Raw genomic sequence first — 24,090 nt, forward strand, 5'->3', positions numbered from 1 at the left:
ACTCATTTTTGTTTAACATCACAAGACCAGCGTTTTTATCTCCAAAAGTTATAACCAAATCCTCATTCTTTATTCTTCGTTGTAGGTCCTTCAAGTTAGCTTGAATAAATTTATAGTATTTATGAACTTTGTTGTTTTTATTTTTATTAATGTTTTTGATAACGTGAAAATTATCATTAAAGATATTTTTTATAAATGGATTTTTTCCTAGTTGAGATTCAATATCAATGGCTAACTCTATAGGACTCACAACTGAAGGAATCGCGAACTTATGTCCCAAATTAAGCAAATCTGTATCCTTTTTGGTTAAGTTAAAACTGCTCAAATTTGTAAAGCGTGGAGCAAAGGTAAAGCCTTCCAAATTATCCACTTTAATAGTTTGAAATGGTTTGACAATATCTATTTTCTTAATTTTGAAAAAATCTTTATCTTTTTTATTTGAAAGTTTTTTAACCCCCTGTATCTTATCCCCCCCGTCATCATCCCGAGCCGACTCATCATTTACATTAATTACCTCTGTGTTATGTTTTCTAAAAAATTCATCACTCAACGACCTACTAATCAGATTTAAACTTACTTGTTTATTACTATTGCATTTATCTTTAATCAATCTATCAAGCTTTTTACGTTTTGTTTCCTTACTTTTAACGGTCTTAAAGAATACTTCTTCCCGTATCTTCTCCAGAACTTCTTCATGTTCGACGTAATGTAGTTTTTCACCCAGAATTCGGTGTATGAATTTCAGAATCGAATCTTGTATAGTTTGTTCTTCATAATGTCTCCTCAACTCCTTTCTCATTAGACGTTTCTCGAGGCTGAAGCGTTGATTCCTAAATATTTTCGGAACTTTTACTTTGAAGGCGTTGGGTGTAACTTGTATTTCTATGGATTTATGTAGAAATTCAATGTGATCTTTTGTGTTCTCCCTTTTCAATGAAATGCTCCTCAAATTTTGGAGTATAGTGGATAACTCCACATTCTTTAATTTAGCAATAGTCTCCTCCAGGTTCATCGTCTTATGATATATATAGAAGAAAAACAACTTGTGTTTGTATTGAACGATGACAATTTATTTATTTATAAAATCGGTGCTACAGACTGTTTCGGCTACTTCGTGTAACCGTCTTCAGGCACGACTAAAATTTAAGGAAATAACATTACTAATACTGACTTAAACAAGTAGGGAAATTGAATACCGTCAAATGTTAACACTCCATCTTAAAGGGTTCACACATTTTCTTGGGAGTTACATTGGGTTTTAGAAGCATCGTTCAGCATTCTTCGAAAATCATCAAATGTTGATTAATTAAACTCCAAATCTTGACTAAATTTTCTTTAAAACTTTTTGAATTTAATTGTGAAATTGAAAAATTTTTTGAAATATAAGCCGAAACATTTGAAAAGTTATTAAAATTTTTAAAATTTTTCAAAAAACATCCTTGAAATATTAACCATCCAAGACATTATGAAGATAAAACATTAATTAGTTTTATAAAATTGAAAAAACTGTAAAAAAGTTAAAAGAAAAATTATTTATAGGTTATATGACTTTAAATATCGTATAAATAATTCTAATGATTTGATACATAAAATAAAAGATATAAAAGTGAATAATAATACTAAGTTGGTTTCATTCGACATCAAAAACTTATACACTAATGTACCCATAGACAGAACTATTGCTATTATTGAAAAATATTTACAAAGAAATAAAAATGCGCTAAATTTAAATGCAATAGAAATTTGTAATTTTTTAAAGATTTTAGAACACGTTTGTAGACAGAACTTCTTTCTGTTTAACGATAAATTTTATTGCATGAATGATGGTCTCCCTATGAGCTCTCCCATATCAGGTATCCTGGCAGATATATATGTTAACTGGTTTGAACAAAAGCTCTTTTCAAAGAAATATAAATTGTTTACAGATGATATTAAATACTATGGACGTTATGTCGATGATATAATAATAATTTACAACGGTAACAATGCTAAACTTTCAGCATTGAATAACATTTTTAACAACATTTCGAATTTACAATTCACTAATGAAATAGAAATTAATAATAAAATAAATTTTCTGGATCTGGTAATTCATAAAAATTTAAATAACCATTCATTGTTTTTTGATATATACTGAAAGGAGACCTATACGGACACCATCATCCCCAAGTTTTCATATCATTGCCATCAGCATAAGGAGGCCGCCTTCAGATATATGTTCAATAGACTCAGTACCATACCTTTAGATAATGAACTTTATATTACTGAATTAAAGAAAATAATCAAAATAGGTTTAAATAATTGCTATAAAATATCAGATTTACAAAATATTTTCAACAAAGTACATAGGAACACATTAAACAACATCATTTATCCCAGACACAATGAAAAACAGAAATATATTGCTTTACCATTTCACCCAGATTTACAGTTACATTTCAAAGATAATATTCAGAAATATAAAATTACACCCGCGTTTAAATCCAACAACAAAATAGGTCAGGAATTAATTAACAATAAACATAAATTCGAAAAACTAGAAAAAAGCGGTATTTACAAGGTGTCATGTAATGATTGCAATAAGTTTTACATTGGTCAAACCGGTAGGAATCTAAAAACCAGATATAAGGAACATATAGGAAAGAGCAGCTCCGCTTTCAATAAACATTTAAAGGAGAATGGCCACGGTTCTGTCTTGGGTAACATCGACCTATTAAAACCTCTTCTTAAATCCAAGAAGATGGATTTGTTTGAAGAATTTTATATCCGTAATAGTGAAAAAGAATTGTTAATTAACGATAACATAGAATTTAGCGATCACAGATACTTCTTGAAATTTATTGAAAACTCCCGCCCGCAAACCGACCCGATTCGTCATGCGCAATCCGAAACCTTGTAAGTGCAGTCTGCACCGAACTCTCATAGGGGAAGCGACTCAAATTTTATAGTTATTTTTAGAATAAATTTTAAGGTAGGCATATTCAGATTTTTTGTCAGTTTAATTGATTTTTGTATTTTTCAACAGTTTGAAGGCAGTTTACATTACATGCCACTATAAAATCTTAAGAAAATAGTTTTTTGCACTGAACGAACACGATGTAAGTGACGCCATTTTTTGCAAAGTCATATAACCTATAAATAATTTTTCTTTTAACGTTTTTACAGTTTTTTCAATTTTATAAAACTAATTAATGTTTTATCTTCATAATGTCTTGGATGGTTAATATTTCAAGGATGATTTTTTGAAAAATTTTAAAAATTTTAATAACTTTTCAAATGTTTCGGCTTATATTTCAAAAAATTTTTCAATTTCACAATTAAATTCAAAAAGTTTTAAAGAAAATTTAGTCAAGATTTGGAGTTTAATTAATCAACATTTGATGATTTTCGAAGAATGCTGAACGATGCTTCTAAAACCCAATGTAACTCCCAAGAAAATGTGTGAACCCTTTAAGATGGAGTGTTAACATTTGACGGTATTCAATTTCCCTACTTGTTTAAGTCAGTATTAGTAATGTTATTTCCTTAAATTTTAGTCGTGCCTGAGGACGGTTACACGAAGTAGCCGAAACAGTCTGTAGCACCGATTTTATAAATAAATAAATTGTCATCGTTCAATACAAACACAAGTTGTTTTTCTTCTATATATATCATAAGACGATGAATCTGGAGGAGACTATTGCTAAATTAGATTGATGGATTTCGTAAATTTCTTTATGACAATTTTGAAAATTTGGGTAGATAGCTAGTAATTTTGTTTCACAAAAAGTTAAGTTGGTAGCTTTATATTTCATTTTACTGTATTCAAATAATATTGTTTAAATAGTTTTTCTAGTCATCGGGTATTTCTTTTTTATTTAGTGTTATTGCTCCATTATTAATTTCATAGTTTATTATATAATATTATAATTTATTACATTTTTCATTGCGGCGACGGCGACGTCCCCGCTGGCAAATCCGCGGCCGACACCGCTACTAAGTGACGATGCCCGAATGCTTAGATTCTGGGTCATCCACCATCATCCCATTTCCAAGGGGTTGGTACATGAAATAAGATTTTGCAGAAAAAGTTAATCTGTAACACACCCTTTTTTTATTTTAACCTAATTATAATTAAATAGAAGGCGCCAAATTAGGTTAAGCATTAGTATGCTTAACCTAATTTGTCTTAGTTGTTTAAAGCTAACCCTATCCATTTACTTGCTAGATCTAATTTTAACTATTTGTTACGTAGAGTAATCTTAACTACTTGCTGCATAAAGTAAGCCCAAATATTTGCTGCTTAAAGTAACCTTAATCATCTGCGTACGCTTTTACATGTTCGGCCTTTAATCTCTATTTGTGGTGACACCTGAGAAGTTCCTTTTACAGGAGTAGGCTCATTTGATGGAATTTCAGCCACTTCACAGTCGGTACTTTTTACCTTTTTTAGTAATTGAAATTTTTTATAATTGCGTAAATACACCAAATAATAAAAATTATAAAAGAGTTCTCTAACGAATTCATAAACTATTACAAAAACATCACATGACTCGTTTACCACGTACTGCCATTTTTTGGCAATGATCGATTCCAAATTCATCGTGAGTTGTAATAAAATTATACTCGAAGAGAAACGATGAAAGAAATTTATTTTTATATAAGTGCTACATGTTTCGAGACTTAAAGTCTCTTCCTCAGGCACAACTAGAAACAAAAAACAAGGTAATGACTAAGTTACAACATTATATCTATTATTTACCGTCAAGTTTTTAGGAAACAAAATCAGAAAAGGGAAAAATATTCATCGTCGAATGAATTCGATTACTTCAAAAATATATAAGTTTGGACAGATCAACGGTTAGATTTAAAATGTAAAGCCTTAAGGGATGTTAATAACAATTATTGTACGTGTCGAAAATTATTCCAAAAATTAAAAAATCTAAAAAAACCTAAAAAAAAACACATGGTGCATTTCTGCAAGGTCACGTTGAAGAAGTCAAAATGGCTACTTACTTGTTTCATCGCTAAAATTCTTTTGTATTTCTAGGATATCAAAAAGTTTTGAAAAGTTATACTGTAAGAGAAAAGGTTAAACTTTAAAAATGATTCCTTTGAAATTGTTTCTAACTATAAACTTACAGAATGAGATTTTATTCTGGGGCAAAGTGCGGGTCCAACCACGACGTAAGAAAAATTGTGGTGGACTGAATTATGGGTAGTTAGTCGTTATTTGTGAGGGAAATTTAAAATTAGTAGGGGGGGGAAATTTATTTAAAAACTTTAATTTTTTAAAAAACCTATCTTTTATAAATTTTGATGTTATGGAAAAAAAATATATAGAGAAAAAGTTGGGGAAGAGGGGAAATCGAAATACAAAAAAACTTCCATCAGGGTGAAAAAACCTCATAAATTTCAAAAAATTTCTGAAGTTGTTTAGTTCAGTAATATCATTGATTAGTCTGTTATTGTTATTATTAACATTAATATGTAACTCTTCGTAGAGATCCATTTCTCTTGACTTCTTCAAGTGTAACAAAAGTTTCATGTTTTCAAATTCTATTTTATGATTACAACTATTAATATGTTTATAAACAGCTGATGAGGGTTTAGTTAAATGTTCTTTAAAACGTTTAGAAATGTTACGACCGGTCTGTCCGATGTATACTTTATCACATTCTGGGCATTTAATTTCATATATACCACTCAACTCGTTACTGTTAAATTGATGTTTATTGTTGAAAATGTGTTTGTGAATCTTATTGTTGGAGACAAAGGCGGGGGCAAGGCCAAATTTTTCTAAATTTTGTTTTAAGGGGTTAATAATTGTGGGGTGGTATGGTAATCCTATAAATTTTCTCTTGACTTTAATTTGTGGGTATATCAATTTATTAACCTGGGAATTGTGAACTTTAAAGTAAATGCTCTGCATATCCTCTAGGGAATATCCGTTATTGAATCCCATTTTTAAAATCTTTTTTATTTCTTCTGTGAGATTATGGAGATTTAAGGGGATGTTATATATTCTATTGAAAAAGAATCTAAAACATGCCATTTTATGTTGTTCACAAGTAAATGACTTTTTTGGGATTATGGTATCGGTGGCGGTTGGCTTTCTAAATATATTAAATTCAATAGACCGTTTATTCATGTCTCTAGTAATTTCCAGGTCTAGGAAGTTAATGCTTTGGGACTGTTCCATTTCCAAAGTAAATTCTAAATTACTGATATTGTTAAAGAGGTTGAAAAGACCTTTAAGTTTGGCAGGACATCCTTCATAGACAACAAGAATGTCATCCACATATCTAGCGTAGAATGCTATATCTTTATTAAAAAGGTGATTTTTATTTGAGAAAAGTTCGGTTTCGAAATGATCAACAAAAATGTCAGCTAGTATTCCAGATATGGGGGATCCCATGGGTATACCATCTTTCATTCTGTAAAATTTGTTTTCAAAGGTGAAGAAATTTTGATTGCATACTATTTCTAAGAGACCAATAAAGCTATTAATTTCTAATATATTTAATTTATTGTGGTCCTGAAAGTTGATTAAATGTTTTTTAATAAAATCAAGAGTTTGGTTGATGGGAATATTGGTATATAAATTCTTTATGTCAAATGAAACGAGTTTGCTGTTTTTATTTAGTTTAAAGTTTTTTAGTTTATTGATCAAATCTGTAGAATTCTTAATAGTATGAGTAAATTTGTTGTGGAAATGTTTGTATAGAAAATTTTGAATTAGTTTAGAGACTCTATTTGTTGGGGTATTTTGGTTGCTAATTATTGGTCTAATAGTTTTTTCGGGTTTGTGTAATTTTATAAGACATTTTAAAGTAGGTATGAGAGGATTCATTTCATTAGAATTAAATGAGTTAATATTAAATTTAGCTAGGTATGTTGAATTTTCTCTTAAATATTTCCTGATTATATTACTGAATGTGATGGTGGGATTGTTTTTGATTTCGACAATATTGTTGTCCATAAAGAAGTCCGAAGCCTTTTTATTATAAGTGATTCTGTCTAAAATGACCGTGCCCGCACCCTTATCTCCTAGTGTGACTATTAAATTGTTATCTCTAATTTTTTCTTTGAAAAGTTTTAGATGTTTAATAAGAGTTGTGTGGTTTACATTATTAGACTTAGGAACTTTATCGATATCTTCTATAAGTTTTTTGTTTTCTGTAAAAATTTGTTTAATATTAGGATTAAAGTTAAGTTGTGCTTCCATCTTTATTGCAAAATCTACTGGTTTAATTTTATTAGGGAGGGCAAATTTGTGTCCAAGTTTGAGGATGTCAATATCTTTCTCTTCGAAAGAGAAATCACTAAGGATGGTGTAACGTGGTGCAAATTTTATATCTTCGAGGTTAGTTATATCTATAACAATGTTAGGCTTTGAAACATCAAATTTTTTAACAATAAAGGATTTATTTGTGTTTGATGGAGAGGTATTTTTTATTATTGGAGAGGTATTTTTTCTATTGTGTTTGTTTTTATTATGGTGGTTATTAATATTTAATGGTGTGTTATTTTTTAACTGTCTACTATTATTGATTTTTTCTTTTACTAACCTATTGAGTTTATCTGTCTTCCTTTTCTTATTTTCCATGGTTTTGAAGAAGATTTCTTCTTCGATTTTCTTGTGTAGATCTTCAGAAGAAAGAAACAACTTCAGAAATTTTTTGAAATTTATATGAGGTTTTTTCACCCTGATGGAAGTTTTTTTGTATTTCGATTTCCCCTCTTCCCCAACTTTTTCTCTATATATTTTTTTTCCATAACATCAAAATTTATAAAAGATAGGTTTTTTAAAAAATTAAAGTTTTTAAATAAATTTCCCCCCCCTACTAATTTTAAATTTCCCTCACAAATAACGACTAACTACCCATAATTCAGTCCACCACAATTTTTCTTACGTCGTGGTTGGACCCGCACTTTGCCCCAGAATAAAATCTCATTCTGTAAGTTTATAGTTAGAAACAATTTCAAAGGAATCATTTTTAAAGTTTAACCTTTTCTCTTACAGTATAACTTTTCAAAACTTTTTGATATCCTAGAAATACAAAAGAATTTTAGCGATGAAACAAGTAAGTAGCCATTTTGACTTCTTCAACGTGACCTTGCAGAAATGCACCATGTGTTTTTTTTTAGGTTTTTTTAGATTTTTTAATTTTTGGAATAATTTTCGACACGTACAATAATTGTTATTAACATCCCTTAAGGCTTTACATTTTAAATCTAACCGTTGATCTGTCCAAACTTATATATTTTTGAAGTAATCGAATTCATTCGACGATGAATATTTTTCCCTTTTCTGATTTTGTTTCCTAAAAACTTGACGGTAAATAATAGATATAATGTTGTAACTTAGTCATTACCTTGTTTTTTGTTTCTAGTTGTGCCTGAGGAAGAGACTTTAAGTCTCGAAACATGTAGCACTTATATAAAAATAAATTTCTTTCATCGTTTCTCTTCGAGTATAATTTTATTACGTACTGCCATGCCTCTACGGTAAGAGTTGCCGCCAGATATATCAAAGTCGGATTTCTGAGAATTATAAGAAATACACTGGTGTGAAGTTATCCATAAATCCCAGCAATAAACTTAAAACATTAATAATTCCGTAACCAATACGATTTGGGTAACCAAATTTCACACACAGGTCACTCTTACCCTCAAGAACAGCTAACCACCCCCATTTGGTAAAAAAAAAATTTTTCAACCCTCACCCCCGAAAAAGGGATGTTTTCGCCCTGATGGGCACCTTCGAATTAAACGAAATTCTACCACATAATAGAACACACTTCTAAGTATTTTTATCAATTTTCAAAACACCTGAATTTGACCCCGTTGGGCACCTCCAAAATTGACGAAATTTTAGGATGATTTAGAGGATGCCTTTAGCGATAGTAGTATAGATTCGCCGATTCAAGAACCTCCTCCTCGAACCTGCGTTCTAGGAGGAGGTTCTTGAATCGGCAAATTTTTTGGGGGTCAGAGGAGGTTCGATGAGGAGAGGAGGTTCTTGAATCGGCGATTCTTTTGAGGGTCGGAGGAGATTCGATGAAGAGAGGAGGAGGTCAATTAACTTGAGAAGGTCATGTTATTTTGACGAAATTATTAAAAATTTATCTTTATTAAAAATGTATCTTTATTTAGATTATGTTATTAAAAATTTATCTTTATATGTAACCTGTTTACCTAGATGAAAACAATTACTATGTTTATCCTTCGACGCTTCTCAATGAACTGGTAATGTTTTCGATATATCTCTTAACTTATTGTACACAAAGGTATACGGTTTTGGGACATGTAGGTATACAAATAAGTGAGTCATGATCTACCTGCGGGATATTTTTTAAAATTTATTGTGTAAAGGTATACGGAGCTTTAAAATATGCGAGGAGGTTCTTGAATCGGCAAATTTTTTGGGGGGATACGTTCGAGGAGGAGGTCAATTAACTTAATACTAGTAAGTGAGTCATGATCTACCTGCGAGATATTTTTTTAATTTATTATGCAGAGGTATACGGAGTTATAAATATACATGTATACAAACGCACTCGATGCATCCTCCTCCCCCCCAATAAGTTTCAGGAGCGGTGAGGGTTTATAAACGCCTGCGAAATGTGGTATTGACGTAGTTCTTTCATAACAAGTAGAAGTGTACAACATTAAATTGTAAAATGGTCGTGTGTGAGGATTGTGGAAAAAGTTTTACTCGAGTTGACAATTTAAAAAGACATCAACGATTATCTTGTATTGGCAAGAGAATCAAGCTTGACGCACCGCAAATTCCAAAAGCAGTAAAATGTGAGGCTTGCGATGATTATGTAAATAGACAATGTTACTCTGCACATTTACGAAGCAACGCACACAAGCGTAACGCTTTTGTTATAATCGATGACGGAGTGGAGAGAATAGCTGGAGCATTCGGTGACAAAATTGTCAGTTATCGAATAAGTGAAGAAGGTTTTTTTGTGGATTTGGATGAATTTTCTCATAGAATTCGAGAAAAAATACTAAATCTAATACAAAGCGCAATCGATATTCACCGAAATGTAAAATTAAATATGGAATGTTTTGGTTTGTATTTTTTACAATCAAAGGAAGACTGTGAAATAAAATCATTCAATACGAAAAATAAGGTAGTATCATTAGCGTCGGATCTGTATAAAATATATAAGGAATTTATTGATGAAATTTCATCAAAAATGTCAGAATTCCAGGAACGAGATTCAGGTAAGCGTAATGTGACATAATATACCTATATATTAAAAAATAAATGTTTCAATATTTTATTTAGGATGGACTTTAATGCAAATTCTCTATATGGAGTTAAATTTAAACAAATATAATCCTATCAGAGCATCTAATTACATCGATCTACCATCGCAAATAAAAGCAAAGCGTGCTGTGATAAATATACAAAACGCGGATGATGCATGTTTTGCATGGGCTGTAACATCCGCACTACATGAACCGAACGGTTTACCACAGAGGACATCTTCGTATCCGAATTACCTAGACTGCGGCTTAGACTATTCAAATATTGTTTTTCCAGTTAAATTACGAGATATACCTGTATTTGAAAAGCAGAACAAACTATCTATTAATGTATATGGAATAAATGAGTATTTTAAAGACGGTGTTATGAATTATGACATAATTACAATGTATATATGTCGACAAAAAGAAGAAAGACATATAAATTTATTATTGGTTACAAATGATTCCGGGAATAGTCACTATTGTTGGATAAAAAATCTGTCTCGATTACTATCATCGCAAGCATCGCAGAATGGTCATGAAAAGTATATTTGCGACGGATGCTTGGTATTCTTTACGTCAGAAAATAAACTTATCCGTCATCAAAGTGACGATTGCAGCAAGGTAAGGGCAATTTTACCAACAACAAATTTAAAAATAAATAAATATGGAAATGAAGAAAAGGAAAATATACTACAGTTCGAAAATTTTGAACGACAATTAAAAATACCGTTCGTGGTGTATGCAGATTTTGAAGCATTACAGAAACCGATCGCCGATGCGGAAGCAACAGAACTTAACGATGATAATTCATACTCCGTCAAATGTTTCAAACACGAACCTTATGCATTTGCATATTATATAAAATGTTCATATGACGAATCATTGTCGAAGTTTGAAATATATCGCGGATGTAATGCTGCTCAAATTTTCATGAGCAAGTTGGAACATGACGTTCTGAATATATACAAAAATTATTTAAGCCAACCAAAAGAAATGCTCCCATTACCACCTATTGATAGATTAATACATGAGATGCAGGATATCTGTCACATTTGTTCGCACAAAATAAAAGAAGGTAATAAAGTGTGCGATCATGATCACCTAACTGGGTTGTATAGAGGACCCGCACATGCTGTATGTAACATCAATTATCAATTACCAAAGTTCATACCGATATTCTTTCACAATCTTTCGAACTACGATTGTCATATGTTTGTGAAAGATATGGCATTAAAAGAAGAAGACGTGGACGTTATAGCACAGAATAAAGAAAAGTATATATCATTTTCCAAAAAAAATTATCGTAGGAGAAAACATTGACAGCAAGGGAAAGCTAAGGCGGGTTCATATGAAATTGAGATTTGTGGATTCATTTAGGTTTATGGCTTTATCGCTAGAGAAGTTGGGTTCATTTTTGGAAGACAACCAATGCGTTCAAATGAGAAAATATTTTAGGAACGAAGAACAGTTTCGACTTATACGTCAGAAAGGAGTTTTTCCGTATTCCTTTGTGAATTCATTCGAAAAGCTGAATCTTACCGCTCTGCCAGATCGAAGTAGTTTTTACAATACTTTATGCGACGATAGTATAACCGAAGAAAATTATTGTCGTGCACAAACGGTGTGGAACTTATTTAACTGTCGCACTTTAGGCGAATATAGCGACATTTATTTAACGTCTGACGTTTTACTTTTGGCGGACGTATTTGAGAATTTCCGAACCATCTCGATGAAGTATTACTCTTTAGATCCATGTCATTACTTCACAGCGCCGGGCTTCGGTTGGGATGCATTATTACGAATGACAGGGGTAAAATTAGAATTATTAACGGACATAGACATGTTACACTTCTTTAAAAATGGTATTCGCGGTGGATTAAGTATGTGCACTAAACGCAGTGCGAAGGCTAACAATAAATTAATGATGGAATTTGATGAAACCAAAGACCCATCTTATATTTTGTATCTCGACGCTACGAATTTGTATGGACACGCAATGAGACGAAAATTACCGACGGGGGGATTTCGATGGCTATCAGATGAAGAGATTCAAAAGTTAGATATTTACAATACGGAAGACGATTCCGAAAAGGGTTACGTGTTCGAGGTAGATTTAGAGTATCCGGAAGCAATACATGATGAACACAACGATTTGCCATTTTGTCCAGAACGGATTGTACCCCCAGGTTCAAAAAATGCAAAGTTAATAGCAAATTTGGAAAATAAAACAAAATACATCATTCATTACGTGAATCTAAAGCAGTGTATCAAGTTCGGATTGAAACTAACGAAGATTTACAGAGTATTAGAATTTAAACAATCCAACTGGATGCGGAGCTACATCGATTTCAATTCCGATAAACGTGCGAAAGCTAAGAATGAATTTGAAAAAAATCATTACAAAGCAATGAATAACATCGTATACGGTAAGACAATGGAAAATGTGGAAAAGCGAGTGGATATAAGACTAGTTACCCACTGGGAATGTCGTCATAAGAAACCGGGCGTGGAAGCCCTAATAGCTAAACCAAATTTTAAATCTTCGAAAATATTTTGCGATAATTTGATAGCCGTTCAATTGAACGTCGCGGAAGTTCGTTATTGCAAACCGCTGTATGTGGGTTTCAGTATATTAGAGCTTTCGAAAACCGTAATGTACAGCTTCTTCTATGATTACTTAAAAGTTAAATATGGAAATAACATAACACTTTTATACACCGATACTGATTCCCTAATCCTAGAAATTACTACTCCCAATGTATATGAGGATATAAAAGAAAATATTGAATTTTTTGACACGTCCAATTATCCGTTAGAGAATATACACAATATACCTCGCGGTCGATCTGTGTTGGGAAGAATGAAAGATGAATATCCAAACAGGTGCATAACGTCATTTGTTGGAACAGGAGCTAAGGCGTACTGCATCACCTTGTTGAATGATAATGTAAAGAAGGCTAAAGGAGTAAAGAAATATGTTATAGATAAACATTTAAGCGTGACCGATTATAAACGTGTGGTTGAATGTGGCGGATCGGTTCATAAAAAAATGTACATTTTTAAGTCAGAATTTCATACTATGTATACCGAATTAAAGAATAAAATTGCTCTTTCATCGTGCGATGATAAACGATACATATTACCGAACGGATGTAATACTTTGGCGTGGGGTCATTGGTTGATAAAAAGATTGAATGCAAATAAATGAATTTAATTTAAAAAAAATTGTAAAGAATAATAATAATAATGTATTTGTAATGTTCGATTGTTAATAAAGTCTTGTAAACTTTTAAATAGGTCTTTATACGTTTTAAAGAACGTTAGTTTTTGAGATCCAAGAATTATGAGACGGACCTAATCCTAACCATTTCACAAACACTTGATTTCCTTTTCGCCGTAGCACTTTTTCCACCAAGTAGACGTCAGGATATTTAACTTTTTGTAATTCCTCTCGATAAAAACCACCCATAATTTTTTCATTGGATGCATCTTTGAGCAGATATGTTGTTGGGAAAGTATTACGAACAGAATGTATTGTAAACACTTCGTTAGACCAATTGGGAGTATAGTTTTTGGTGAAGGCGTGTCGATGCTTGCTCACTCTGACGTGATCACCGACATTAAATTTTTTGGTATAAGGATCGACAATTTTTATGTAATTATATACAGTTTTTAACAGTGTCGATGCGTTTCTGTTATTTACCTCGCTAGGTTTCATTCCTATCGTCCTGTGAACTTGGTTGTTATAATCCAGAATTAATTTGGGAAGCAATTCCAACCAACGATAGTTACCTTGCATACTAAATTCTTTCCACATTTTTTCTTTTATTGTTCTATTAAACCGTTCAACAATAGAACTCTTTAAATTGGAAAATGAACTGTAGTGATTGATGTGATATCGTGACATGAGCTTTTTAAAATCCTCATTGTAAAATTCTTTTCCGTTATCCGTTTGCAGATTCTTCGGTATGTTTTTCCGCTTTTCCGATAGAATTGTTTCCATAGCTCGCGTAACTTCTTTGCCAGTTTTGTTTTTTAGTGGTACAGCCCATCCATACTTTGAGAAAGCATTAATAACTGTTAGAATATATTTAAAATTACCATTTGCTTTTGAATAAGGTATCATCTCCACTAAATCAGCTTGAAATAAGTCCGTTAAACCTTTTATAATAACACGTCTGCGTTTATACTTTTTCCTCGCGGACGCGTGCAACTCGTTTACGACGGACCTTTTAATATCGCTCATTTTCTGGATATTTCAATGAGCAGTTCTACCATAAATGGTTTCTTGAGTAAAATGGTCTTCGTTGTGGGTTTGCAAACTATTTTATCTCCAAAGAAGAGAACATTTAACTTTTTATTTGGATCGAAGATACTCCCGTTAATAATCATTTCAACGTCTCCTTCAAATCGGTATTTCACTATTTCACCAATATATAAATAGTTTATATATTTACTTACGTAACCTAAATTTTGAATAATGTAATAATTATCCGTTGTATCCGTAGTTCCATCTCCGCTAAACGTAAGTATAGTTGGTTGTTTGAAATATCGTTGTAAGTTTTCACGTTTATTAAAATGAGCAGCAATGTTGTGTCCGTGTACGTGTTTACCAAACTTATCGATCGTCATACTAGACGAATGTTTTCCGAACTTGCTTAAACTCATCTGCTCTAGTTCACAAACGTCGGTGTTTTAAAACAAAAAATGTGAGAGACGTATATTTATGATAATATTTTAACGTATAATCTCGGCCTCTGTTAGCTCCGATATTATTGATGATATTTCATTGACATGTGCAGAATGACCTGCAGTTTGCGAGGCCATCAACAAACGCAGTCTGTCGACAAGTTCGTTGGGATCGTCCCAATACTCGTATTCGATAAGAGCCCCAGGAACGACTTGTTTTTGTAATGCACCACCGACTTTTTTCTTCGGATTCGGCCAGTATTTAGCCCAATGCACCTTGGGTTTGTTACCTTCAACGATAGGCTTGATAATATTCTGAAATTTCCCACTGTCGTCCTCAGTAGTCATACCTGCCTCTGGAATGTAATTAATGTACGGAGCATTTGAACGTAGTAAGATATCTTTGTAGTTGCGCATGTCCTGAATTGTAAATTTGCCCGGTTCGTTTTTAAATAGTAAATCATATAAACCAACGGTTCCCGTATATTTGAAGTTTCCAACGTGAATATCCTGATCCTCAAAGTGAACAGGACTGACTCCAATGTAGAAACCTTCGGGAGTTTCGCGAACACCGTATAAACGATCATAATCATCTTTTAAATCAGTTGTTAAACCAACAATATACGTTCTGGGCAAAGGATGAAACTGACTCAAAGCGGCTTGTACCTCTGGAGACTCCAATCTTTCTTCTATTTCATCTTTAAGTCGTTCTATTCGATTATGTGCGTCCGAAATAAGAGCTCCGGTATCCTCGCTAGAATCGAGGAGTTCTTCTTCTTCGCCCGGCGGAACTTCATATACTTCTTCTTCTGCATGAGCTAATGGACCAAGAGGAGAAGACGTGGGAGAAGATACCAACCTTTTTTCAGGAGTCGATGTAGCAAATTTTCGTCGTTGTTCTTTTAATGGAACTTTCGGTTTTCGAATAAAATATTCGGTCTCGGTTTTAGCTGGTACGTCAGAAATATCCGGCGAGTAGCGTTGTATCTTAGATATCAATTTTTCTTCTTTTGGAGATAAACTTCGTTTTGGAATGGATAGTAAAGGCGCAGTGTCAAGTTTTGCGATAATATCCTGTAAGGGCCTTGCGATGGGTGCATATGCGGTTTCCGACCGAATCCTTGACTCCTCTAAGTCTTCTTTTAAAGAACGAATTTTGTCTCTCACGACTTCTCGTGCCGCGATAAGTTCTGCAGCTATCGTCTTGTTCATTGTATGATGTATGTGAAGTTACTACGAACTGTACAGCTGAAGTCGTTAGTTTTAAACTTCAATGAATTTATCAAAACCCTTACGGTAACGTCCCTTAGATACACTACAATCTAAATCAATAACTAGGATGCCGTGTCTATTCTCCCAACAAGCATCGCTAATTTCCTTTAGCCGATGAAACTCCATATCGCTCATTATGTGATCTTCAAATACGTGTTTTAAATTTGTTAAGTCTTGTTTAAATAACACCAAAAAGTTACAATTATCGCGAACTAATTGTTTTGGAATTGCACTATAACTTTGACAAATTAGAAAACAATCAATGTTTTTATGTCGACCATACGAAAAAAATTCCTTAATGACATTTTGACCTGTACAGGAAACATCGTCAAATACGACTACCGAATATTCTTTCGCATCTTCCGGTCGAATGAACTCGTCTATATTAGAAAATTCATAGTAACCGCAATCTTTTATAGGTTCAATTAAACGTCTTAAAAAATCGTACTTATTTTGGTATAACGAATTAGAGCATAAGTACAAGTTTAGGAAGCGCAACCCATTACGTGCAACTAAAAGCGATAACATAGCATTTGTTTTTCCGACACCTGAGGGTCCTACAATTAAACCTCGCTTACATTTTCCACCAAATAAATTGCTGTGTCTTGTAAAGTGTTCTTCGACCGAACCATTACTAAAATTTACTATAGGCAGTGTTAGAAGTTGCGGTAAACATTTTAATTTCTCGTCGATCATGATTCTCGTACTAAATGAATTGGATAAGACTGAATGAAAATATAGCAAAAGAAACTATATATACATATATTTAAGAAGAAGAATAATAATAATAATAATAATAATAATAAGTATAATACCTTAACCATTTAACCTAACATAACCTAACCTAACCTAACCTAAGGAAGAGGAGGAAAAATGGTTACCACTCCTCCTCCTCTTCCTGCTCATCCCGCACTTCATACGGGGGAGGAGGCGCTGCAGGTGTCGGTGTCGGAGGTTCTATCCCAGTCGAACAATGGTGTATGTGCATGTTTTGAACATGCACCTGCCCTCTCACCACTGCCGACTCTGAGACAATACTGTTTACCTAAGAAGATTATGAAATTAAAAACGTGCAAAAAAGATTATAGATATAGCCTACCAGCTGAAACAGGGTATCTACTTTGACCTCCAAAGACGCAACTCTTCGCTCCAACGTGAGCACCCTCCCGAAGTTGTTGCTACCGGACATCTTTTTAGCTAGGAAGGGAAGTTATTAGTATGTAAAGAAGACAAAATGAATTCTGCTTTTTTCATTTCAACGGTTAATGTTGCAACGGTGATGTCGAGTGACGTTGTTAAAGAGTGGTTAGAACTCGACGCCAGCCCTTCCCTAAACTGTGCAAGTTCTCTCAAAGAGGTCTGCAATTGAAGTACCTTTGCATGAAGGTCTTTATAAAAATTTTGATACAAAATATTAATTTCGGTCAAAATCTCCTCTTTGGTTGTTTCTACTGCTGCACACATTGCATTTGAAAAAAGGCTGGCAGGTACATCGGAAATGACTGAAGTAGCGGGAATTGTGTCCACCCTTAAGATTTGTACTTTCGGGCTTAATGAGGGAACTTCTATGTTAGGAATGTTTATGTTAGTAGGGGGAGTGGGAATCGACGAAGCTTTAGAAGAAGAAGCCTTAGAAACAAAAGCTGCATTAATAGCTTTAAGGTATGTCCGGTTTTCGGTGCAGTGTTGGGATACCGCCATTAAAGAAAGAGAGTCGTTGGACTCATCGCCGCTAGCCACTTCCGAGTGTGTCACTTCAACCTTTGACAGAGTCGCAGGTTCAACTGACACACGCTTGTGTTTGGTACTTCGCGAACGAGCACGGGTCTCCCGTCGAAGCTCTCTATACTTATCTGGCGGTAACCACACACCTGCACCCTTCTTCCGGTGTTCACGGTTCCCCGACTTTCGACGAAGTGAAAGTGAAAGGTGTTTCACATTCTTATCGTCGACTTTCGAGGAACCTACGATGTTTGGAAGCGCCGTAGCTTGCTGCACATTAGATTCAACGTTTGGATCCATCGGCTGCTCATTAGGCTGCACGTTTGGATCCAGAGCCTTCTCAACAGTCGACATGTTCAACAGGTTTATGTCAAAACTGTTTAACAGAAAGGATTCCTGGCTGGCGAAACCCGGAGCAGTTAAATCAATTTGACTAAAACCGTCTTGAGACATCTTGATAAGAAAAGAAAATTAATTAATTTTATTTTAATAAAAAAAAACATGTATACTTACATCGCTTGATGAAAAATACAGTTGCACGTTAAAATCTAACTGCAGAGGGTGCTTGTCAACAAAGTGCTGAATGATAGGATATGAATGATAAAACGTTCGAAAAAATAAAGTTATGCTTACCAATAAAAGTTAACTTGAAAAAATAGAAGGAGCTATAGGAATGAAAAACACAAGATTAAAAACAATATATGTCAAGAAAGGAGACTATACTTACCAGAAAAAAGTTGCAAAGTTGCTGAAATTACGATGTTAAAAACTGATCGGTCTAATCGAACTGATCAGCAGTAAGCTCCTGTAGGAATTGGGAAAAAAATATCAATTTAACATAACAAACAAATAAACAAGTTGTACTCACAAAAACAAAGTAGAACGAGCTGTCATGATGAAATAAAGCAAGAATATATTATATAAACATGGAAGTAGAAAAGGTTACTTACCAAATAAAACACAGCAAAAAAAGAGAAAGCTGAATGAGCAAGGATGTCTAGGAGTGGAAAAAACAATTTTAAATATTATATAAACATGCAAAACAAATATAGTTTTACTCACCAAAAAAGAGAAAGTTGTAGAAAGAGCTGTAGTGATGGAGAGAAAATGAACGTTATATAAACATGATAATAAAGAAGGTTGTACTTACCAAAAAAACTGAAGAACACAAACACTTAAGTGACTTTCAAAGGCTGGGAGGTGCCTTCTTATACTAGAGTAATGAAGGGGGGCGTGGGGTGGGGCGTGACAAGGGGGAGGAGTGGGGGAATGGGCGGAGTTAGAGTGGGGGTACTTTTTTTCTGGCTCTACTTTCCTGGCAACCGGGGGGGGGGGGATTTTAGATTCCCCCACTCCCATCCCCACTCTTCCATCTCCACTTTGGGAGGAGCCTGAGGAGGAGCATGGGAGGAGCATAGGAGGAGCTTCAATAAACAATCCTTTTCCCTTTTTCTTTTCTTTTTTTTTTTTTCTTCCTTTTTTCTTCCTTTTTTTCCCCTTTCTTTCTTCCTTTTTTTCTTCCAATTTAATACTTTTTCAATGTACAACCCAAGTCATACCAACCCAACCCAATGTATACATACCATGTATTCATTTAGATTAACTATTTTTTCTTTTAAATTAAAACAACTTTTTACACTTTTTACAATCTTTTATTATTATTAATTTACAATCTATAACTGACAATGTTTATATACTAAACCATACATAAAGAACAATCCTTTCTTGCCGATGGTGGACCATCAATATGCGTTTCCCAATGAGGCAAATTATAATGTTCAAAACAGGGCAACTTGCTTTGTAATCGCTCATCGTTTCTATACTTCAACGGTAATTTAAACCAAACCGCCGCCAAATTTAATGGCTTTACTTTATTGATATAATAATCGATTGGTAAATAACATAATTCGTAGTTTTTAATATTCGCAAAAGATAAATCAGATTCGTATCTTTCCATAATATCCCACACTTTATTAATTATAAAAGTTGAAAGTCCCAATCTGGTAACTAACCGCCAAAGACGTTCCATCTTGAACTGCTCTACCGCTACTACCCGTCTGCCTTTCTCAATTCGTTTACATATAGTTATAGATGTCTGAATACGTATGAAAATAAATAAAAAACATTCGATAAGGAGCACATACTTGGTCTCTTTTTATGATAGGGACACATCGGCGCACCAACCTCCAATTTGCATTCATTTTCCGGCAATTCTTTTACCGGTATTGTTAAAATTCTTCTTAAAAATGTAGCTTTCTCACGTCCTTTTACGTACGCTACTTTTGTCGAACGACACAAATAATAAACGATCTCATCGAAACGAGACGCAGGAACAAACCCGTCGTTCCAATCAATACAATGATGATGACTCATTAACCAATTCGCCGTATTGCGAAATTTGGTAGATAGTGAAGAAAAGCTTCGACTAGGTTGAAACACGTAATGACTTATACAATGATTACTGTCGTAAGAAGCCAGTTCCTTTGGGATAAATTCTTCATCGTTTATCGTGAAACCTTGAATGTCCAAAATAATAAAATCCCTTTGAAAAACCATAATATCCATAATATACCACTATATGCAAACGTTTCCTTCGATGTTTAGAGATACACTAAATGACGTTGCTTCAACAGTACCACTATATTAATTGCTTAACCATTTTCGTAAGAGGCGAATACACAAATGCTCTGTCATGCAGAATTAATGCGTAAGCTGTCGTACCTTCCGGAATTGGATTTTTCGTTGAATACTCGATTTTTATTTCTACTCCGCTTTTATGTATTGCTTCCTGTTGATACGTGCAATCGATTCCAATTAACGGCGCGTAAGTTTTAAATTCTTCCGGTGAAAACAAAGGTTCGCTTTCTTGATAGTAGTATGCTTGCTGAAATCTTGAATACATATCATACAAAATCGCATAGTGATTGTTATCAAAATCCACATTCAAATTATCGTACGGAAAACGTTCTCCATTCAAGAAAACGGTTACGTTCGTTAAGTTTATATTATCAAATAATGCCATGTTTCCTTTAAATATACCCTTTCGATTTGTTTGAAATCCGATGATTATAAATCTAGGCGTTTCCAATTGTGGAGCAGTTTTGACGGCCCAAGATTGCTTCGTAGTTTGAGGTAATTGAGGGTACTCGTGTATTTCCCACGATCGAAAAGGAACGTGAATGTCTACGTTTCTTTCTGATAGTTTTGTTAATGCCAACTGTTCGCGTAATCCTACCGCCACGTGAGGAACTCTCCATATAATTTTATTAATGATCAATTTCAATTTTTCGTCGTTCGGAGCGGCTGCTGGTTGAAAGATGACGTCCGTATCATCGTGTCCGCGAATTAGCACAAGTTCCTGTCGAACGTTCATCATGATCTTTCTGAAATCTTCTGCGAATCCTAGCAACGTTTTTAGCGGAACGCTAAGACCGAAATTTCCATTTTTATCTAAAGCCTTTGAAACACCCGCTATATCATCTTTCCAAGGTTTTATGTGCCAACCGGCGTTCTCTAATTTCACCACCTCGTTCTGCGTAGATGAGAAATAACCCTTCATGCATGAGCTTATACCGACGTTCCGCACACCATCAACATGTACTCCGTTAATAAGATATCGAATATCGCTAAACATAAATGCAACGGGATTGTTAACCAATTGCCCCGTTGCGCTGGCATCTTTTGTTATACTTCCGTCCGCGGCTAACTTACGAACGCTACCCTCGACGTATAGGTAACTCTCGCTCGGTAAAGTATAATTATCTATTTCCGGAATTGAAATTCTAATTTCGTCATTGTTATCGAACGTGGTCGATCCAAACGGTTGATGCGAATGGAATTCATAACTTACGATAGAGTGATCTGTTTTTATCTTATCCGTTACTTTTAAAATGTCTATTACTTTAACACTTCGTATCCTAACTGAACTAAATACCTTCGATTGACTGGTGATAATCGATGAATGGATCGTCTTCTACTGCCGCTACGTTGACTGATGACGCGCGCTTTATAGTTTTCTCCATTAAACAATTTTCTCGCTCTGTCTCTTCTTGACCACCGCGTTCTTTTGTTTTGATATAACACTGTCATAACGTTAGTCAAATTTAAATAATTCAATTTATCGATCTCAGGTGAACTCTCACTATTATTTCTTCTTCTCTGAAGTCTACCAAGTTTCCGTCCTGATCAAGTATACGTACTGTTAAGCTACTAATCACGTTCGTTAAAACCGGTAAATAAACAGGTAGTTGTGGTGATTCGATTATTTTAAAACCTGCCGGAACGTTTGGGAAAAAATGATATAAAACGTGCACGGGAACTCCGTTATTATACGATCCCGTCACTAAATTACAATAAATTTGTAAGGCGTTCGTTTTATTTATGTTTACTACGAAATCGGATTCCACTTCCGTATCTCTAGGTAATATTTGAGGCTTGAAGCCAAGTAACGGCCCTATAGAATTATCGCATGCAAAATTAATTCGACGGGTACTTTTTATTAAAGAATGTTGTGTGTTATTATTCCCCTTAATCCTTATTACGACACTTTTAGCGTGTCTTTTGTCTAGCTGTTCATTCACGAACTCGGCAATATCATCAATATCGTACGTTCCAACAGGTACTATTATATTGTTTTTAAAATGTCCTGTCTTATCTTCGTATTGGATTACGTTGTTGTTTTTATTAACGTTTGCTAAACTATTAAACGTTTCGAAATTCAAAAGAGCCAACTCGTAACTACCAAATTCGTTCAAATAGATCGGAGGATTAAAATTACAAGTCAATTCAGATGACTTTCCAGTCAACGTAAATGTATATGTCGTGTGTATTGCTTCTTTCTCCATTACTTCTGAACGTCTAAACGTCTCTAGACTCTAATAGGTTCTTTTATTACTTAGAAACTTCAGACACAACTGTCCGCAATTTTGATCTATTTCTCTTTGATATCGACAGTAATTATACTTTACTTGACCACCCCTACCGTCTGACAGCAAATATTGTTCAATTTCTAATAGCGGTCTTAAATCACCGTAACTGTCGAAATAGTATATGTCCTTGTCGTCTTTCTTATAGGCGACCCAATGAGTCCCTCGTCCTTTCAAGTTATCCAAGTTAACAATACCTCTTTCCTTCTTTTTAATCTTACTCGGGAGATTGTCTCTCATAAATATACCCCGAAAATGTGGAATTTTTAGTACTTTCGCAAACTTTTCCAACTCGACGTTAGTTAACGCACGACGAGGTATTCGAACTAGTTTTTTGAACTAGTGGTTATACCGCAACCTTTCTTATAGGGCTTATTGAAGTAACCTGTGCCGCCAACATTATTCCCCTTTCCTTCAATAAACAAACCGCAACCTTTCTTATATGGTTTTATATAAAATCCGCTACCTACGGCCTTTGCTTCCATAGCCTTGTTATGTCTTCGTTCTTCATCTAATTGCTCTCTAGCTGTTTTCGCGTTGTTTATAGTTCTTGCAATAGCGGCAGCACCACCGCCGATACTACCTAGGGCACCTAAAGCTGCGAACAGGGGAATTAAAGGTAAAAATCCTCCCGTTTTCGGAATTCGAATAACTCGACCTCTAGGTTCGGAAATTCTTTTTCTTATCTTTTTCAAAGCTCCGTACGCCGCTTTAACGTTTGTCAACAAATTCTTAGCACCTGATCTCGATATTGCGTTGCGAGCGAATCGAAGTGCATCTACAAAAGATATAGCTCCACCACGCTTTACACGCGTTCGGACTTTTTTTAAAGGTCGTCGACCCGTACGATTTCTTTTTCTACCTACGCCCATACCGACCGCTACTTTTGCTTTCATTAAGGCGGCAACTGCAGACGATGCCACTTTTTCTCCAAGAGTAGACTCTTTATTTCGTATTCGTTCTTTCGCTGCTTTATATAATGCTCTGTCTGCGTCGTGTCTAAATTTTAAATTTGAACTGACCGTATATGCTATATCGTGTTTCTTACACGCTTCGTCTAATGGATTCACGCCTCGATCTCCTCTCGATAATCTCTTTTCCAACTTGGTACCCGGTCCACAAAAATTATATCCTGGCAAATGAAGTTCTATCGGAAGTTTATCTATCAACTTGTTAAAAAATCCTCGACCAATTCGTTTGCCTGTCAAACGATAACTGTTACGATTAGGTT

The 24,090-nt window shown here is 34.2% G+C and overlaps 1 protein-coding gene and 5 long non-coding RNA genes across 9 annotated transcripts; 3 read left to right on the forward strand and 3 right to left on the reverse strand.

The window, feature by feature from the left end:
• Nucleotides 1-2,924: 2,924 nt before the first annotated feature.
• Nucleotides 2,925-3,612, forward strand: LOC139431171 (uncharacterized). Its single transcript, XR_011641478.1, has 4 exons — nucleotides 2,925-2,971; nucleotides 3,026-3,098; nucleotides 3,166-3,476; nucleotides 3,537-3,612. It is a non-coding gene; the product is annotated as an uncharacterized lncRNA (long non-coding RNA).
• Nucleotides 3,613-4,614: 1,002 nt separating this feature from the next.
• LOC139431109 (uncharacterized) lies at nucleotides 4,615-6,631 on the reverse strand. Of its 2 annotated transcripts, none has more exons than XR_011641412.1 (4): nucleotides 5,122-6,631; nucleotides 4,996-5,056; nucleotides 4,742-4,921; nucleotides 4,615-4,686 (listed from the first exon to the last, which is right to left on the reverse strand). It is a non-coding gene; the product is annotated as an uncharacterized lncRNA (long non-coding RNA). The 2 variants fall into 2 exon arrangements; XR_011641411.1 differs by having other exon boundaries at nucleotides 4,742-4,931.
• Nucleotides 6,632-7,648: 1,017 nt separating this feature from the next.
• Nucleotides 7,649-8,447, forward strand: LOC139431110 (uncharacterized). Of its 2 annotated transcripts, none has more exons than XR_011641413.1 (4): nucleotides 7,649-7,940; nucleotides 8,006-8,066; nucleotides 8,131-8,320; nucleotides 8,376-8,447. It is a non-coding gene; the product is annotated as an uncharacterized lncRNA (long non-coding RNA). The 2 variants fall into 2 exon arrangements; XR_011641414.1 differs by having other exon boundaries at nucleotides 8,141-8,320.
• Nucleotides 8,448-9,665: 1,218 nt separating this feature from the next.
• On the forward strand, nucleotides 9,666-13,459 carry LOC139431233 (uncharacterized). Its single transcript, XM_071198873.1, has 3 exons — nucleotides 9,666-10,221; nucleotides 10,286-11,525; nucleotides 11,629-13,459. The coding sequence occupies exons 1-3, from the start codon at nucleotides 9,666-9,668 to the stop codon at nucleotides 13,457-13,459; spliced, it is 3,627 nt and encodes a 1,208-aa protein (XP_071054974.1).
• A 3,501-nt stretch (nucleotides 13,460-16,960) lies between these two features.
• Nucleotides 16,961-17,775, reverse strand: LOC139431097 (uncharacterized). Its single transcript, XR_011641390.1, has 2 exons — nucleotides 17,312-17,775; nucleotides 16,961-17,257 (listed from the first exon to the last, which is right to left on the reverse strand). It is a non-coding gene; the product is annotated as an uncharacterized lncRNA (long non-coding RNA).
• A 410-nt stretch (nucleotides 17,776-18,185) lies between these two features.
• LOC139431096 (uncharacterized) lies at nucleotides 18,186-19,139 on the reverse strand. Of its 2 annotated transcripts, XR_011641389.1 has the most exons (5): nucleotides 18,803-19,139; nucleotides 18,662-18,739; nucleotides 18,568-18,599; nucleotides 18,448-18,513; nucleotides 18,186-18,387 (listed from the first exon to the last, which is right to left on the reverse strand). It is a non-coding gene; the product is annotated as an uncharacterized lncRNA (long non-coding RNA). The 2 variants fall into 2 exon arrangements; XR_011641388.1 differs by having other exon boundaries at nucleotides 18,662-19,138.
• Nucleotides 19,140-24,090: the final 4,951 nt, after the last annotated feature.

The sequence above is a fragment of the Onthophagus taurus genome, chromosome 8 (assembly GCF_036711975.1).
Source record: "Onthophagus taurus isolate NC chromosome 8, IU_Otau_3.0, whole genome shotgun sequence".
Classification (NCBI taxonomy): Eukaryota; Metazoa; Arthropoda; class Insecta; order Coleoptera; family Scarabaeidae; genus Onthophagus; species Onthophagus taurus.

Bases quoted from the DNA above. Each gene is read 5' to 3' on its own strand.
- LOC139431233 (XM_071198873.1), top strand. From the start codon at position 9,666: ATGGTCGTGTGTGAGGATTGTGGAAAAAGTTTTACTCGAGTTGACAAT. The intron at 10,222-10,285 runs GTAAGCGTAATG...TATTTTATTTAG, and splicing joins ATTCCAGGAACGAGATTCAG to GATGGACTTTAATGCAAATT. The intron at 11,526-11,628 runs GTATATATCATT...GGATTCATTTAG, and splicing joins ATAGCACAGAATAAAGAAAA to GTTTATGGCTTTATCGCTAG.